General features: G+C 43.3%; 1 protein-coding gene across 5 annotated transcripts in view; it reads right to left on the bottom strand.

Annotated features, from left to right (window-relative positions):
• The window catches only part of RUNX2 (RUNX family transcription factor 2), a 215,908-nt gene that overhangs the window by 92,630 nt on the left and 105,039 nt on the right, over window positions 1-18,239 (bottom strand). For 2 of the 5 annotated variants that reach the window (XM_057375424.1, XM_057375423.1), the window contains exons 5-6: window positions 10,394-10,567; window positions 1,336-1,497 (exon numbers count right to left, since the gene is read on the bottom strand). In XM_057375424.1, the coding sequence (XP_057231407.1) occupies window positions 1,336-1,497; window positions 10,394-10,567 (336 nt within the window). The remainder of the gene's footprint in view (window positions 1-1,335; window positions 1,498-10,393; window positions 10,568-18,239) is intronic. The other 3 variants (XM_057375425.1, XM_057375427.1, XM_057375426.1) reach the window with 2 other exon arrangements.

The following is an 18,239-nucleotide window of genomic DNA, read 5'->3' as shown; positions in this document are numbered from 1 at the left end:
CTCCGAGATGAAAGAAATCAAGGAGTCTACGCTAATCAAATCCTCCACGCCTGCTGGCTGCAGTTCAGCTTGTCAGGGATGCAGCTCAGTGGAGTGATCAGCATTTCCAGTGCTGTGAGCTTGGTGGAAGGGGAAAACACGACAGCAAGAAATTCACCTGGCTGTGAGTCAAACAGGTGTATGGCAGCAGCATCCAAGATTATAATAATATCTTGCAAACATGCARAAAATAGATGTAATAAGACTGATTCTTTGGTTTTCATTAATGAATCATAAAGGCTCTCTTTACATTACACATGCTTTTTTGGCATACGCTGCTAATATTTCCACACTTGCAAGGTTGGAGTTTTAGTACTGAGCCTCCCTCCCCTAAGGTTCCTCATTTTTGGCAAGAGGTACAAGGTGACTGTGTGCCATGACAGGCTCTCTCTGACTTTGGGGCAATCAGATTATTTTACACAGATGGTTTTATCATTGAGACCATTAGAGGCGAATTGCGCAATATAGAAATGTGCATTWGTTTGGTTAAAAAAAGTCTCAGCTCCTCAGTGCTGTCTTGTCTGTGCTCCTAAATGTATTTCCTCTCTCCTGAAACATTCCAAAGCACAATTTGTCCAATCTTTGCCTTAAAGTGACTCAGCTTGTTTCTGATAGGCATCTTAAGTACATATTAACTAAAGAAACAGGCTTTCTTGAGCTACTGGATTGGAGTGCAGGAGAATGAAGCTCAGCCTTAACTACTGAAGAAATAAAGGCATCTGAATGTCAGGATGCCTAACATCACACACACCACAAAAGTAAAGCACCAAAAAAAAGAGAGTATCACAGTTACTTTAAAACACAGAATCACAGAATGGTTTGGGTTGGAAGGGACCTTGAAGATCMCCTTGTTCCAACCCACCCTGCCAGGTGCAGGGACACCTTCCACTGGACCATATTGCTCCAAGCCCCATCCAACCTGGCCTTGGACACTTCCAGGGATGGGAAGCTATAGCTTTTCTGGGCAACCTATGCCAGTACTTAACTACAGGCAAGTAAACATCCTTTTGTAGGGGAAATAACAAAAAAAAAAAAGAAAAAGAAAAAGAGAGAATTTGTTTAAAGAATCAGGTCTACAATTTAATCTGATCTGAAATGGACCTGAAGTCATTCAAGAGATACATGCTCAGAGGAACACAGCAGCTCCTCCAGGTCAAAAAAAAAAAGGGATTTTGAGCCCTGGTACCACTGCTGAGCTTTGCTCTCCTTGCCAAGGTTTGTCTGAGGCCACGGAGGCATCTGCTGCCAGTCCTGTTCCTCTCTGCATAATTGTTTTAGGCAAAACAGAGTCTTTACCTGAGAGGCGTCTGGGCACATCGGTAATGGCTGGAAGTCCTGTGCCTCGAGTGGAGGACAGGGGAGTTGTGGAGTGAATGGACGGTGAAGTCATCTGGCTCAAGTAGGATGGGTAAGACTGGTCATAGGACCATGGCGGGGATGACTGCGCCTGCCTGGGGTCTAGGGGGAAAAAAAACAAAGAAAAAAAAAAGAGATTTTTTTTTTTTAAAAGGAAGGAAAATTTTAGGGTATTAACAGCCTAATTGAAAGAAGTGGGGTTACTGAACATACACACATCAGTGCTATGAGGAAGGAGAATGTAATGAAACGTAACTTTCTCCTCAACGACTCAACCCTTTCAAGTCTCGATCTGTGYTTTTCCCTACTCAGAACAATTTCTGGGGGAAATGAACAGACCAGAGAGCACAGGTTTAGAAGATCTAGAAGCTGTGCTGCAAATTTCTGGTGTCTCTCTTCAAAATGTTATCCCAAGAGCTACCAGGACTCAAGAAATCAGACAGAGAAACAGAGAGCAAGGATGAGCCCCAGGTCTGAGCTTAAGAAGTGGATCTCACGGAATCATTGAATCATTAAGGCTGGAAAAGATCTCTAAGGTCATTGAGTCCAGCCCGTAACCCAGCACTGCTAGGTCCACCACTAAACCACGTCCTTAAATTCCACAGTTCCAGTTTTTTTTAACACTTCCAGGGATAGTGACTCCACCACTTCTCTGGGTAGCCTGTTCTAAAGCCTAAACAACCTTCCAGTTGAGAACATTTTCATAAGATCCAATCTAAATCTCCCCTGGCACAACCTAGGGCCATTTCCTTCAGAGGTGGGTAGACTCTGCAGTCAGCACTTGGCACGCCTGTCAAGCTGTTATCCAGTTCAAACATCACACAATTATGTTTTCAGTGCTGAAAATACTGGCCAAGGAGAAAAATGTCATTTATCTTATCAGCATCTGTCAAAAAATGTCACATTTGGATGCTGGCCCAATTACCTACAGTCCCTCAATTACAAAATATGAAACCAAATGGTTTGGGATAACCATCGGAAGCTAATGCTGCCTTTTGATATATCTGCAACAGCTCACTATAAAAAGATTTTGAGGATAAACAGTTTAATTTTTGCTGAAGCACTGGTGGGAGGAGACCTGGTTTTACTCACTGATGTTTGGATTTACAAACCATTTGCTCTCAGTTAATATCTGGTGATAAAGATACCACTGAATATCTCATAAATTATGTTTTTTTATTTCTTTACATCAATAAAAACAAAGCACTTTCAACCCCAAAGTTTGTTTTGGGCACTGCACAATGAACAGAAAACTATCTCTGAACCAGCTCATAGAAACTGCAGCACATCCCTTCAAGTCCTGCCCAGAATTTTCAGGAAAGAACATCGAGTCCATTCAATTTGGAGAACCTGCTCTATCTGTTCCATTTAGAGAACCCGAGCTGTGCTAAAGCTCGGCTTTGCAGACAGAAATGTGACAGCCACATGGCATAAGCAAAGRCTCTTTTTCAGGAAATTCAATTTTTTTTCTCTTTTTTTAAACTCGTTTCCCTGCTCTTCCACACAGCAAAACCTTGTAGTTTCAGCTATTTCTTCTATTATTTCTCTTCAGACATGATTTGTTTGAAGAGATGTCTGGAAAGCAGATACTTCCTTGAAGCAAAATAACTATATAGATATATATAWAAAAAAMCAACCTTCCAATTTAATTTTAAGAGGATTTTCCTGGAGTTTGCCATTTATATTAGAGCTGAGTAATATAAATGGTTAACATAAACTTCTCAGAAATCCGAAGGACACTTGATCATTAAATGTAATGAACTTCTTTGCTTTAACAATTTCAAGGCCAGSGTTGTATAGATTGGCACAGGTTCAAATCTGAATGACTGCTCATTGTTACATCTGATATTGACATATTTCTGTGCCTCATTCCATACAATAATTCACCATGCAGTCAATGGTAAATGATCTTCAACTGGGAACACAAAACCAAGCCTTGCTGGGAAAACAACCTTAAAATTAATGATCTGTTAGGAGCACAATCTTAAATCCAAGATCCTTCAAACTCCAAGAGTTTTTCACTCTCTGCTTCTGAATGCAAAACAGAGTCCCTTGAAATTTTGGGTTTAGGTCAGCTCCAATGCTAGGAGGAAATAACATATCAGGTAAAGGCTGCGCAAAAATTCATAGCAGAGGATGTTTTTGCATCATTTTGGCCCAAGATATTGGAAAGATGAGGAAAGGAGCTGCTTTCTGGAGGCTCATGGCACTCCTGGTAGTGCAATCCTCATGGGACAAGAAGCTTTTGAGCATCTCTGGCACCCTCATCAGTGTTAACACCCATKCTAGGTTGGTTTTACATTTAACTTCCTTAATCCAACAACTGGGAATGTCTGTGTGGATGCAAGAAGGATGAGTGGCAAAAAAATGTTCTTTCCAGGGCTCATGTGGTACTTCAAAACAGTATTTCCTACTGCACTGTCAGAAGCAGGATATGGGGCTGGATGGACCATCACTTGACTGCAAAACAGATCACATCTTGCAACATCTGCTTTAAATACATCAGTCTTGTCAGGAAGTAGGATATAGTGAAGAGGAAAATCTTCAACCAAACTGAACATCAGATGATGCATCAGAGCTCAGTGACTGCGGGGAAGGTCAAGGTGCCTCAGGCTGTGATTCCTCCACACCRAGGCATGGCTGAGGTCACTGTCAAGGCAGGGTGGGAATTGTTGCCCTGGGGCTGACTGGCTGACTGAGATCTCTTTGACCCGTTAGGAAATGGGAAGTGAAGAGACAAGTTTCCCCAGATCCCAGAGCAAATGCCCTAAAGCCAGCCCTCGCTGCCTGATGGCGGTCAAGGTTTGCACGGACATGAGAGGAGAGGGTGGTGAAACGCTGTCACCTTGCCAAGTCAAAGGTGACCAGTCAGCCCACAGGGCAAATGTCACTGCTGAGTAATGTTGCCCAATCTGCAGTGAGGAATGCCACGAGGCAGAGCCTGAAACTGCCCCAGACAGTACCTGAAGGTGGACGTGCACCGCTGTCACCCTCTGGTCCCACCAGCAAATGGTCCTTACAATGCTGCTCGAGCTGTGACTTTGGCTACAGAAACCCAACCGGACCATCTTTTCTGGTCCCACAAACCACCAAACCTCCCAGAGGAGGCAGAGGGGGCACCACAGGGATGTGCCAGCTGCCACAACAGCACTTGCAGGGCAGATCCACACGGATGATTCTGAGGGAAACACAGCAGTGCCCTCAGGAGAGCCACCTGCTGCTTGCTCAGGCTCAGAGGGGTGGGATGAMAATTTAACACATGCCACTGGGGAAGGAGCTATGAGGTGATTTGTGAGAGGTTTTCCTTGGCCTCCTACACCACAGACCAGCTTCCCCACTGGCTCTGGCTCTGGGTTCCCACATGCCTGCAGAATCCCTTCAAGCCAGGGACTTTGCCCCATCACCCAAAGCACCACGTGCTCTGCAGGCATAGCACATTTTCCCCATCACAAAAAAGCCCAGAACAGATAAGAAACCTTAAAGCTCTGAGGCAGAGAGAATGCAGATTTTTCCCTAAAAGAAATCCCTCTAAAACAAGGAAAAACAYTTAATATAAAAATAAAATGAACTGCCCAGGAGAAAGCCCCCCACATTCCCATACAGCAGCCGTGGGGAAGAGTTAACAGAGCATTTAACAACAGTGAAGGAGTCAGAGGCCGCTCTGAGCTGGCATTTACACTTAAAAACTTTGGAGTGATTACTAAGAGCAGTCCTCCTTTTGTAAACATTTCGGTTATGCCTGYGTGGGTGTGAGGGGAAGTGCGGCTCTCAGCGTATTCCCGCACAGCAGCGCACATCGTGGGTACGCTGACACSGCCTGGGCACAGCTCGGCTGAAACAAATCAGTGGGTGAGGTCTGAACCAATGCACAAACAGCTCCATCCTGTTTGCACTTCCAGGTGAACCTGGGCAAAGCAGGAAATACTGAGTATTGCGCATTATTTTGTGTACAGGTTTTGCTGTTGCATTTATATCACAGGGGATCCGCAGGGTTCTTGACCTTTGTTTTCTCTGACTGACTGCATCAAATGGACTGTGCAACATCGATGCTTAATGGACAGTAAGAGTCTTTAAAATTAGTTCAAGATTGGATGCATTACATAAAACTAAAATTCAAAAAGAAAGAATGAAAAAAAACCCTCTAGTGACCCATTCTCCCATCAGTGATACTGGCTTTCCAGTATAACAGCTTCTCATCTTCCAACAGAAATCATCATAGGATCATACAACAGTTTGGGTTGGAAGACACCCTAAAGATCATCTTTAAGATCATTTTACTTCAAATCCCCCTGACATGGGGAGGGACACCTTCCATGTTCTGAAGTTTCAATGTAGAGAAGGAAAAGCCTGMAAATACCCCCGAAAAACAAGCTTTTCCACTAATTTGGCATTGGATTGTGAAGCACACTGATTTTCTATGGGAAAAAAACATGATTCCCCCTTTTCCAAGTGGAGTTACATGACCAGAGCACGATCAGAGGCTGGCAGCTCCTCAGTGTACTGTCTATAACACCCAGACATCACATGCATYACACTCTCATTTGGACCCAGCCACCAGCTCCAGTGCTGGCTGCTGCTGGCTGGATTAGTGCTACTGCCAGCAGTAAAAAACAAGTCTGGAGCTATCTTTGGTAAACACTCAGAGYAAATATCCTCACTTCTGATCTTAACAAAGCCAAGATGACTTTCTGCATGAGTAACCCAGCTATTGTTGTAACACCAACCCCYCTCAGCAAAACAACAACAGCAAAATGCGACCTTCTTCTCTTCTATGACTCTTTCTTAGGCGTCTTTAAAAGCCATGGGCTTCATCTGAATTGCCCAGTTTAATCAACAAAGTCAAATCCAGTGGAGTTCCACCCCAATGTACAGAAAAGTAATTGAGACCAGATTTTGGCCTGGAGATCTTCTAAACCCGTTTCTTCTCCCACCCCTCTAAGAATCACATTTTTGAAAAAAAAAAAAAAAAAAAAAAAAAAAAAAAAAAAAAAAAAAAAAGATAAACTGAACAAATCATGCCAATAGGACAGCTAAATTGCAAAAGAAGAGTACAGGGAAATAAAGTTAAAAGAATAACAGGAGGGACAGAAGCTTTATGAAATGGAGGTCCACAATGGCAATGGATGCAACCAATTTGAATAAAATACAACAGGCTACAGATTCAGTTTGCATTGTCCCTGAAACCAGTCCCTGTCTGCCAGTGGAGATGTATCCCCCCACTAMCTTCCTGTTAAACCAACTCTGAAGACTTTAAATCTGCTTAAGAAATGATCAKAAATGGAAGCACAACACCCCTGAAGAGCATGGAGAGGGGGAAGAGGAAAAGGAAGGAAAAAAAAAAAAAGGTTTCACAAGACCTGCTTTTGAGGGCTGCTGTTTCAGTGATGAAAGTCACAGGTTGCCCATAGATCAGCCGGTGCCACAGTGGTGATGGAGCATGAAACCTCACTTAGCTCCCACTTTGCTGTCCTGCAGCCCRGGGTCCTCACACCCACCACATTCCTCCCATTACATCCGTGGCTTTTCCTGGCCTACMGAACCTAATCCTCACCAGTTGCATCTCAGAAAAACAAGTTTTCCTCGTCTCRTACTGGAACACTGATGCAACATCTCGGTGTCTGAACGGGAATGTAATCGGATACGTGAGCAAGTTGCGTGAGCCCGTTAGGGAAAGGGGAAAAAAAAATTAAAAAAGCAAATATAGCAGTATCCAAATGTGAACGGACAGGATTCCTGATTTACGGGCAGCAAGCAGGGTTCAAATTGGATCTGCACTGCCTCAGCAAAGGCAGCTGCTTATTGGAGCATTTGTTTTTTAATCACCCCTCAATGTAGCTTTTGCCGAATCCTAGTTAAAATGCCATGTTGAATAAGGGCAACTCTGTGYCTTGTCCTGCCACAGCCCGGTCCTGTGGTAGGTTGAGGACTGTGCTGTGATTTGTAYAACCTGTACTCTGATACTCCAGGAAAATAAACACAACCTAGGCAGAGAAAAGAAATATAAGAGTGAACCCCAAAGTGCTGACTTCCTTCAGACTCAGGTGTGGGTCAGCCAGGCTTTAAATAACCAGWCTGTTTAATCATGCAATAGCTATGCAAGACCTCAAGTGGAACGAAGCAAAACGTTTATGTTCTTACTAGCAATAATATGGATTTTGTGTRGGAAACCAGTATTTACTGTTCAAGTTATTAGGAATTTATTATTTTCCCTAAATAATAAGTAGGTGAAGAGCTAACAAAACCACAGTATTTCTAAAGGAATGATTGGTTATTTCCAATAAAGTTAATAAAAAATCCTGTTTTTCAGAGAAGGGTCTATTGCCCTTTTAATGCACACCCAAGGCAATGCTTATGTTAAGAATCCAGTGGCATTCTGAATTTTCCACTACAACAAGGAAACTGGTGTTGAAGGACAGCCCAAACACCTCACTCCCTACCACCACACCAAGCAGGGGGTTCAGCAATTTTCCACTCAACACCTGATCAAAGGGTGCCTCATCCATTGTCTCTCACTGATGCGGTTTGTGGAGCAAAGAGTATCCACYYATCCCACAAKAAGGATCCCACAAGGGGGACTCTCCACCAAAAAGCATCCCATCACTTTGGTGGAACATCAGAGCAATTAGATTGCAATCAAGGTCCCGAAAAGCACCAAAAAGCCTTGTGGGAAGCCAGTGCAATTCCCAGAGGTTGCATCCATGTAACATGCTCATGATAATCACCTAATTAAATGGGATGGCCACCAGAGAGCAAACGGAGCGCTGGCTGTTGGACTTTTGTAAACYGAGGAGGAGGCAAGGGTGGGGAATAACATCACAAATCCTGTATCAGASCACTTATTCAATGCAAACTGAGTCCTGACCACTTTGGGGGAAATGAGACCAATTTGGGATTCTAATGTGTCCCATGACCTTGAGTTTATCCAACAATARAAGCACATAATCCATGATAGATGGGAAAGCCAGCCTGCCCCTTTGGCTCAGCTCCCTTCCCTCTGCCCCAACAGCGCTGCATCTTCCCTCCCTTGATGAAATCTCAGCCTTTGAACTGCTGACTTAAATTTKCAGAGAAAGGCAGGGAATGCCACACTGCTTTGTTTCCAGTCAGGCTTACTGAAAGCTCATCTGAAGTTTTCACCTCCCAGATCTGTAGATGCTGCTGCTGCCTCATAACAAGGCAGAGAAGTAGTCTATTAATCAAAGCCAGCAGAACATTTTCTACAGGAGGCATTTATGTGAAGGAGAGMAGCATATGAGGTTACACTTAGTTAGGAAGAAAATTACAAGGGGATCTCAGTTCTTGYGCTTCAGGGCATAAGCTGATCACCAGATGGGGTCAGGAAGAATTTCACCCTCTTTCTTTCCTAGATATARTGTTGCACAATAGGTAAACTATGGAGGCACAAGGAAGAAGGAAAGAAGCCTRGATTTCCCCCCTGCTTTCTTGGGAACTGTATCGACAAACACTGCCAACCAGAAGACTTGGTTAGAAAAAAAAATTGTGTTTTAGTTCAGCAGTTCTCAGCCAGAAAATGATATGCACAAGAACCCTGACTTCACATGTCCAATAAAGAAAATACAAAGCCTCGCCAAAAAAAACCTTCTCTGGGAAGTTGGGGGGCAGCTGGTACCATGTAATGGGTACAATCAACATATTTAATATATTGTAAGTATTTCACACTAGTTAAAGTGAGGCTTCTAGATCTGGGAGAACTTTGCCACAGCTCATGGGAACAATTTTTTTGTTGCAATTCCTTGAGTGCTGTGGGCTCAAATTAACTCACTTCTGTCTCTTACCGCTAATTAATAAACTGGTTGAACTTAAAAAAAAAAAAAAAAAAACTGGTTGAACTTAAAAAAAAAAAAAAAAAAGAAGGAAAAGAAAGAAGAAGAAAGCCACAACACTTTGTTAAAACCGCTAAGTTTCAGCTGGTATCATGTCAAAACCACTTGAAACATGAAACTAGAAATCTTCCTAGGTTGACTCAAAGACTGTGTCTATACTAGGAGTGCTTTACCAGGAAAGGAATGCTGGTGTGTAATGCTGGCAGAGGACTCTGCTGTGGATGCAACTGCAGCAGCAGAGCTGAGCATTAAATCGGTCAAGGGAATTAAACCAAGAGCTCCGTTGACACGCTTGCATCTAGGTGAAGTTCTCCAACAGTTTTAACAAATGGTCAGGGGTAACACCCCTTCACACATTGGGTAGACACAAAAATGTCAGCACAARTTCACAGCCCAGAAATGTCCAAAGTTAGCTAGAAGTTGTTTTGAAACTCTTGAAAAATTTAACCAGCTCTGACTTTAGAAAAACAACATTGGTTTGTTTTGTAGGCTTCACAATTTTGCTGCAAACTTCTGGCAGAGCTGCAGTTAAACATCTTATTTCAGTCTTCTAATCTGTGACACATGGTGGGTGCTTTATGATTTCTCTCAGCACAATGAAATCTGTCTCTCAGCATGTAATCATAAATGTTGCATACAACCCTCACAAGCAACCTTTGGAAATTTCTCCATAACCCAGTTCRTTTTTTGTAACCGTGGTCAGCACTGGTGGTGGAAGGAAACCACCATGTGAGAAGATTTTATTGTTATTATTCTGATGAAAATACCATCAAGTGCTGGCTGCTTCCCTTAACATGAGTGCAAAATAACAAGGCTGAATAAAAATGTTCATTCTATTATGCACTAATATGTACTATTGCAACATGGAAAGGCAGAGCAACGTGGCAGTTAGAATTTCACCAGCTCCCTACTCAAATGACCTGCACTGACTATTTCAGATTTATGGCAAAAAGATATTATAACAAATTTTTTTTTTAAAAAAAAAGACATTTTAAGCGTCAAGCACTATAGAAAAAATCCACTTCCCACCTAGCTTTGCTTGGAGCACATCCCCCACTCTGTAACAGCCTCTTTKACTGCAGCTGAGACACAAATATCCATAAGCAATTACTACCAATGCCTGTGCAAGTCAAACCTATGGTTCTGTCTCTTACCTGTAATCTGACTCTGTCCTTGAGGATTAAAAGGACTTGGTGCAGAGTTCAGAGAGGGCCGTGGGCTCTGGGTCGGGACCCCTACTCTCATACTGGGATGAGGAATGCGCCCTAAATCACTGAGGCGTTCAGAGAACAAACTAGGTTTAGAGTCATCAAGCTTCTGTCTGTGCCCTGGAAACAGCAAATCATAAAATAAAAGTGTTAATAACAAGATTTAGTAATTTTTAACACACCCCCCAAAAAAWCCCCAAAATTATCTCTAARGTCCTGTTATTARATTTAATGGATTTACAGGTATCTCAGCTACCCCCAATAACATAGAAACATTTTGGGGGGGTTGTGTTTTGGACATAGCTGTGCTGGTGAAAGCCTTGTCAAGCACAACTGTGCCCATACACRTGTAACATGTTACAATTTGGATCAAAATAAGCACTTAGCAGGACACCCACACAATGTCTTTTTTGTCATTTTCTTTTTTTCTTTTGCTTCTCTAACTACCCAAGGTAGTTAAAGAGGCAAACTTTCCCTTCCAAAATCAAGCCTCATGTGAACATACAAGTTGTCAGCTGGGACAATTACTCCATGCCTGGTTTATATGTTGTGGATTTTTTCTAAGAAAATACAGTCTTCTCTTTTCTCTTCGACAAAAAAAAAAAAATATTTTTTGCTTTAACTCTGCCACAGTTAGTCATTACTTTCATTCCTCTGAGAGGTTTTCTAAAAAAGTAAATAGTCCTTGTCAGTGGAGAAGAGCAGTATCCAAGGAAAACCTCCAAAGCTGCTGGGTGATACTGGACCCTACACACCTTGCGTGGTCAGCCTTCCTCAGTGCTCCTACTGCTCTGCCCCAAAACAGACCAACTGCCCCTGGACATATTTGGAACACTCATTTAGGGCTGTTTTGCTGTCAAAATAAAGAAGGAGAAAATGGCAAAAGCACCGGAATGCCTGCAATGGTCCTGCTCATGTTGGCATTGAGATGTTTCAAGGGCAAAGGCTTTGCTTGTGTGATGGTTGTATTTTTGCTCCTAGGTTTAATTTCTTCCCCCAGGATGCTCCCTGTCCAATGGCGCCTTTGAATGTGAGGTGCAGAAGGTGTTATTTCTATCATTCAGTGCATGGAGAAACAGGCATGCATAGAGATTAAGGACAGGACTAATTTTACTTAACTTCAGCCATTCATAAATCAGGCATCTAGTCTAAACTCTTCTAATGTAGACTTCCTCTTTGGTTAATGGAAAGAAATAGCTACTTCCAGAGGGCAATTCATCTCATTTGTCTCTGCCACTTGCCTTAAAATGGCATGATTCACCTCCTGCATTTGCTTTCTCTTCCTTCTCTGATCAGAGAGGGAGCACACATGACTGGTTTAATTAGACACCCTCGCCATTAGTCAACGTTAAATGGAATGAAGCTTACCCTAAGTTACARACCAAGGTCACACAAAAAGCCTCTGGCAGAGCTGAAAGGGGGGCCCAGACCCCTTGATTGCAACCCAGAACCACGTCTGCCTCCATCCCTGTAAGCAGTGCTGGGGCACTGGCACAAGCAATGGCTGGGTGGGATATTTTAATGCTTTTAAAAATAAGTGTTCTTGGTAGGGTTTGGGCTTCAACCCTTCCAAATAATCACCAGTGGCTTGAGATAATCCATGCTGTCCGTCAGCACTGTGAACACAGCCATCTGTCTGGAAGCTACAACTGTTCAGCTGTGCAGACATGAGAAGATTGTCCCACCACTCTTCGGGCCACAGGACCAATTCTGACACTGTTATGTTTCCTTTAGAAGCAGAAATGAGGCCACTGAATCCTGAGATTGWGCTATCAGACTACCACTGCTAAAAAGGAAAAATAAAAAAGGTTTTTTAATAATAATTCTCCCCACAGTACTGAGTAAATGGGTTCACACCATCTAATTGGTATCACAGTGCCAACATGTGGCAATGCAAAATCTAAACTAAATAAATCCAAACTGGATTRAGAGAAATCATAGCTCTAGATAAGGATTCAGGCTGGGAGATGAGGGGAAACTTGATGGAATTTAACTTTGGAGAAACTTCCCTAGCAATTTTAAAGAATTAATTAGTTGACCCATAATTTGGTACTTGGAAGTCTGGGTTTTCTGCCCCATAATGACTCAGTCYAAAAGCATGGGGTAGGTGGAAGCCTTCTCCTTAGGGAAAAAGTGTTTCTCCATGTTAGAGCTGACATGGGTGGCTACTCCTGTCCTCAGAAGGAAGATATCAATCACTTTAAAAGGGAGTGATTTTTGGTGGGCTTGTAAAAACTTTGTAATAGCAGCTTAATTAACAAAGTCACATTCAAACTCTGGTCTTCAGCATTATAATCTCAATCTGTTTAGGCTAAAACTTGTACAAGTTAGGAGCTGCTAAATCTGAAGAAATTACTTTCACATACATATGCAGTCAGTGTTCTCTTGGGATTTCTCCATCTTCATTTCGTCCACAATTTTTATGTRTTTGCTTTTCCCTTTGCCAGTCACATTTTCCACTCCGTTTTTTAAAAGGCATCTCCTTCCCCTCCCTATTTCTGTTCTGCTCATTCCTAATCATGCTTCTACAAATTGAGCAACCTGGTCTAGTGRAAGGTGTCCCTGCCCATTGCARAGGGTTGGAAYGAGGTGATCTTTGAGTCCCCTTTCAACCCAAACCATTCTGGGTTTCTGTGAAATTCAAGAGAGCTCAAAATAAGGCAAACACAATCAGSCCATCTCTGGTCTTACACTCCAGGGCTAAATCCACCTGGGAATGAATCCGTCTCCAAACTAAATTTTATTTAGAACTTTTGTAGAAAAAATCCCGTGCTATTTTCATGTAGTACCCTTTTAACTAAAGMACCACTAACAAACCGGTGCACAATCTATTTCAGCTGTCTGCAGAAAAGTCAATGAACACTTATTACATAGGTCACCACCACTCTTGCACTAACTGGTGCCGGATAACCCTCAGCCGTGTTTTCATCACATTCTGTTTGGTCATACATAGCTTTGTTAGAAAAGGCTTTATATTTAATTATGTGTATAATTTTTATAATGAACTAAGACTGTCATAGAAAGACAAAATTCAGCAGGATAGCAGAGCACCTTAGGATAGGCAGGGGGAAAAAATAGAGGAGAAAAAAGGAGAAGGGGGAGACAGACAGAAGAAGAAAGAGTCCCACATCTGGTTGAATTATTGAAATGATCTATAGATGTGTGGATTTGGGTGTTGCCATTTCTCCCTCCACCCAAAAAAAAAAAAAAAAAAAAAAAAAAGAGAGAGTTCTATGCACATCTGGAAGACCCCAGGCATCAATGGAACTGCAAGTCCCCAGAAACCAGCAAGGGGCCAAAGACAGACTTGCCTTCCCCTTCTGGACATTTAAAATTTAGGGTTGTAACATGGAGTCATGTTGTGACAAAGGGATCCACAGAAGGAGCCACAGCCCCCCAGTGAAATGTCCCAGGGAGACAAAATGACATTGCAGCTTTGCACATTGTGGGTTACTCTGCTTTGATAAAGGCTGAGACGTGCTCACRCTGAAAGTAAGCAGGAAACTCAACAAAACCTTTGTATTCAGGAGGTGCTCACAAAGGCGTGTGGGCAACTTAAATAAATCTCTTGCCTTGATTTCTGCACAGAAAAAAAAAAAAAGTCCTGTTAAATATGGAGGAGCCATGAGGTATGGGCTGAAAACACTCTAAAAAGACCTTCTGAGTAGCACATAAGCAGCAGCAATGAAATATGTGATACATGTTTAAAACTCATTCCACAAGCTGCTTTTCATCTCTCATTGATATATGTGYCCGTTGACAGAGAAATTCCTGATCCCAGGGGAGTGTGCTAAGAAAAGCTGTATTCCTCAGCCTCAGTACTGAGGCATAATTTTATTTCAGGAAAAAAGATTAGGGTAGCAAGTGTGGATAGCTGAGGGAGAATCCATGATCTGCTGCCACAGTGAGTACATTAAAAGGGAATATAAAAGCAATGTGAAGAGTAGAATAAAATAGTGCTACAGCTATCCCAATGCCTGCAACACTGCATTTAGTGGCTGTTGCTGTTACAAAGATGAATTTGTGGAATGGATTGGGTTTGGAAGGAAAAAAATGGTTATGGACATAGGCAGTCTTGGATTGACATGTGGYCAGAAAAAGGGAAGCTGACCCAAGAGTCTCTGACAAAGGATGGGACTGSAACAGATCAGGTCACAGGTGAGGAGATGGGAAAGAGAGAAGAAAAACTGAGAGTACATAGTCAAGAGCTAAACAAACTGTTCTGACTTGTCTGCTGGCAGAGCACGAAACAAGTTGGCTATCAGAAATCCAGCGCTCGCTCCAAAACAAGAAATGTTCTGATCTTTCACCGCTACTCAGCTGTTTCAAGCCAAACATCAACCGGACTATTAGTTTCTGGAGACGGAAGCATTGTCATTAATCCTCTCCTGTGCCAATTCTGGCCATTTTACATGAATCAAACCAGAAAATAGTCCTGAGAGAGTGCCATAAGGTCAGTGAAAACAGCAGCCAGCCAGTGCCTGTGCTGCTGCTTCTGCTTGCCAGCCCAGCACGGCCTCRGAACACGCTCGTGTGGCCCATGGAAGCTGATGTTCAATTATCACATCCCAGGCATGGCAGGAGATGTGAGGAGTCTTCATCTCCAGCTTAATCATTTCAGTTTAAACTAAGCAAAGGACTGTCTCCCAGATCAAAGCCAGGCAATMTCGAGCCTGCTGGATGTGGTAACTGGAAAGGGACGTGAGCTCGTCTCTCATCACTGCACTTCCACGGCTCTGCTGGAGAAGGCAAGATGTAAATCGGGCTGTGGAAGAGGCTGACTTGCAGAATGTAAATGTGGTGTTGATGCTTGAAGATTTTTACCTCCTCGGGGAGGAGGGGTGTGCGTTTTTATCTTTCAGCTTGTGGGTGTGGAACTGAAAACTAATCAGATTATGCTACACGTGGCYCTGCCAGATGCTGACACTCAGGGACTCCCTTTCTTTGTACCGTGTACACCACCCACCAGCTTTTTTGTGTGGTTTTTTTTTTCCTGGTACCAAGGAGATCTGGTTACCAGATTTTCAGCAGATGCTTTTATCACTCTCCACTGTGTTAGTTATTTTCAGTCATCACCCAGTTGTCTCTTTTTTTCTTTGGCTTAACGAGAAGTATCATGGGAGTCAGGTGTCTCCACAAAAGAGCCAAGGGAAGGTAGAAAGGTCATGGAAGAAAGAGCCTGGGCTGTCACCTGCTGGAGACACATTTTCTGGGACATCCCAAGCAGGATGGAGGGTGATGACCCACTGGGAAACATCACCATGGCTTCTGTTTGCTCTGTGTCATGAGTGCACTCAGCACCAGATAGAGAAGGTTGGAGTCATTCCATAGAGTGACCACAGCTGGARCAGGCAAACAAAAATTCTTTGAACTCCAGGGCCAGTAATCAAGGATTTCTATGTCTCTGGGTTCAGTGAACCCAATGGAAAAAGTACCTTCCTTCAGGTTAAGGGGTGGCAGAAGCAATCACCTTGTTCATGACCAGTGAGTTTGTAGCTGTGCACCTCTGTCTCTTGACTCCAAGAGAAACACAACAGAGACCAACAGCCCAAGTTTTGATCGTTCCCACTGTTCTCCAACAGGGAAGTGCTTTAAAAAGGTAAAGAGTGGCCACATTTTTTCCTACTAACACTATGTCTTTGAGGCAAGCACTCTGATTTTGTCTTTTTTAACACTGGAACACCAAGCACGTTCCAGTGTACATCCAGTGCGTRCACTTCTGTGTGCACATTGTGGAAGACAATTTAACACAGCAAAAAAGTCAAGACACCTGTCCCTGAATTTCATCACAAATTCTCCTTAAATTCTTTTCGGAAGCCTACCTGCATTTCACCCCATTTGGTCCCATGGATCAGGTGTAACTGGAAGGGCTTGAGTGAATTCAGCTACAGGCTGAGAAAATTGAAGTCAGGGACTTTATGCCACAGTAAAATACCTGAGCCCTGAGCCTAAGGCTTCCTAAAAGTTGCTCTGCAGAGACTGAATAATGCTGAGCATTCAGCATGAAGCAAAAATATTCATTGTTCAGTTACAAATTTCAGACAATATTTTACTGCAGCAAGATGTGACTCCAAAACCGTGTCAAACTGTGCACTGGAGGTAAAAATAAGGGAGTCATAAACCAAAAGTCCAGAAGATTCACATCAGATCTTTACAAGGCAAAAAAAACTACAAAGAAAGTCACRAGGATCCCTCTTGTGTCCCTTTTCCTTTGACAAATTGTCACCCAGGGCTGRTTTCTCCCCACCCAGTCCTACTGAATGTACCCAATCCAAAGTTCATGGAAAAAAACCCAAAACACAAGAGCCAAACAATTTTTGCCCAGGAAAGGRGAAAGCTTGGAACCCTTCCAGTCTCTTGGGTAAAGACACAATTATGAAAAGAAAAATATAATCCACCCAAGAGACATAATTACATAATTAGGCCATAGGCTGTGCATAGGAAAAGTTCTTATGGTTCATAAAACAAGGAGCTACATAGGTGCAGTAACTGTAGTTAATTCACTCAATGGAGAAAAAAAGAAAAAGTTTGTTTTTTAAATAGCTGAGGGCACTAGTTTGCATTAGACTGGGAGCTTWTTTTCCTGACTGTACACAGAGCCCTGTTAGTGCCAACAGGAGTCACTCAGGCGCAGGCAGAAAACAAGCCCCTGTCTCTTTTTGTTCTTAAAAAAGACGTATTTTTYACTCAAGGCAGCTAAAGCCTGTACCTGAAACTACTGCAGAGGAAAGGAAATAAATAAAGACAGGCGAGCACATGCTGTGGAGGTGCTCAGATCCTGTGAAATGGATCTAATGTGTATCCATCTGCCAAAATCYTATTGAGCTCCCCCTTCCTGACCCCTGCTCTGCAGACTACTGGTATGGGTCCAAAAGGGCCAGACCCACATCCTGGGGGAACCAGGGACATCACCATTTCCCCAGAGCTGTGATTCCAGCTTGCAGTGAGCAGAAGCAGAGGCAGGTTGGAGCCTCAGGGCCGAGGCCAAGCCTGTGGAGCATCTCTGGTGTCAATGGTCATGTCCCCACTGATTTACTGGGAGCAAAGGGTCATCTCCCCACTGATTTACTGGGAGCAAAGGGTCATCTCCCCACTGATTTACTGGGAGCAAAGGGAATGTCATCCTGGCTCATCCCACGGGCAGCCTGCCCAGCATGGGACAGAGCAGGTTGAAGGGGCAGGAAGGGTGAGGATAAATGACCCATGGGGATGTAACCTGTGTCCCTTTGTGCCTGTGGGAATGACTCTAAAGCTTTCGAGGATCCAAAGTGCATTTTAAAATTCAGCTGGGGGCTGTGAGGAGCACGGATCCAGCTGAAAGAGAGACACAAAGGTCGGGGGCTTTCAGCAAACTGCAACAGCTGCAAAGGAGCCTCCTGCTCATAGAATTTCTCAATATAGAGAGRTGAAAAATGCCTCCTTGGCGTAGGGCTCCAGACTGCTCGTCTGGGAGCCAAGGGACTGATGGGGGCAGGTGGCAGGGGCTGAGCTGGCCAGACACTGCACAGGGAAAGGTGTGATAAAGCAGCAAAATCGGAAGATTGAACAAATAAGACCAAAATGATGCTTTGAGAAAAAGGCCAGGCTGAGCAGGAAAGGGCTCGAGTGGGTTTGCTTTTGCACAACTTCCCTTCTACCTTCCAACCCATGCCAGAGCTGCAGGACTCATGCAGCCCTCTGCTCTGACCCTGTACTCCAGGTCTCCCCTTGCTGTAGTGGTGGGGTGGTTTCTTCCTCTTTTCTTTTTGAAAAACTTTTGAATTCTGATTGGGATTTTGGAGCTTGTGCTGCG

Source organism: Malurus melanocephalus, unplaced genomic scaffold, assembly GCF_030028575.1.
Source record: "Malurus melanocephalus ecotype Western Australia unplaced genomic scaffold, MMel_1.1 scaffold_249, whole genome shotgun sequence".
NCBI lineage: Eukaryota > Metazoa > Chordata > Aves > Passeriformes > Maluridae > Malurus > Malurus melanocephalus.
This window is presented reverse-complemented; position numbering and strand designations above follow the sequence as displayed.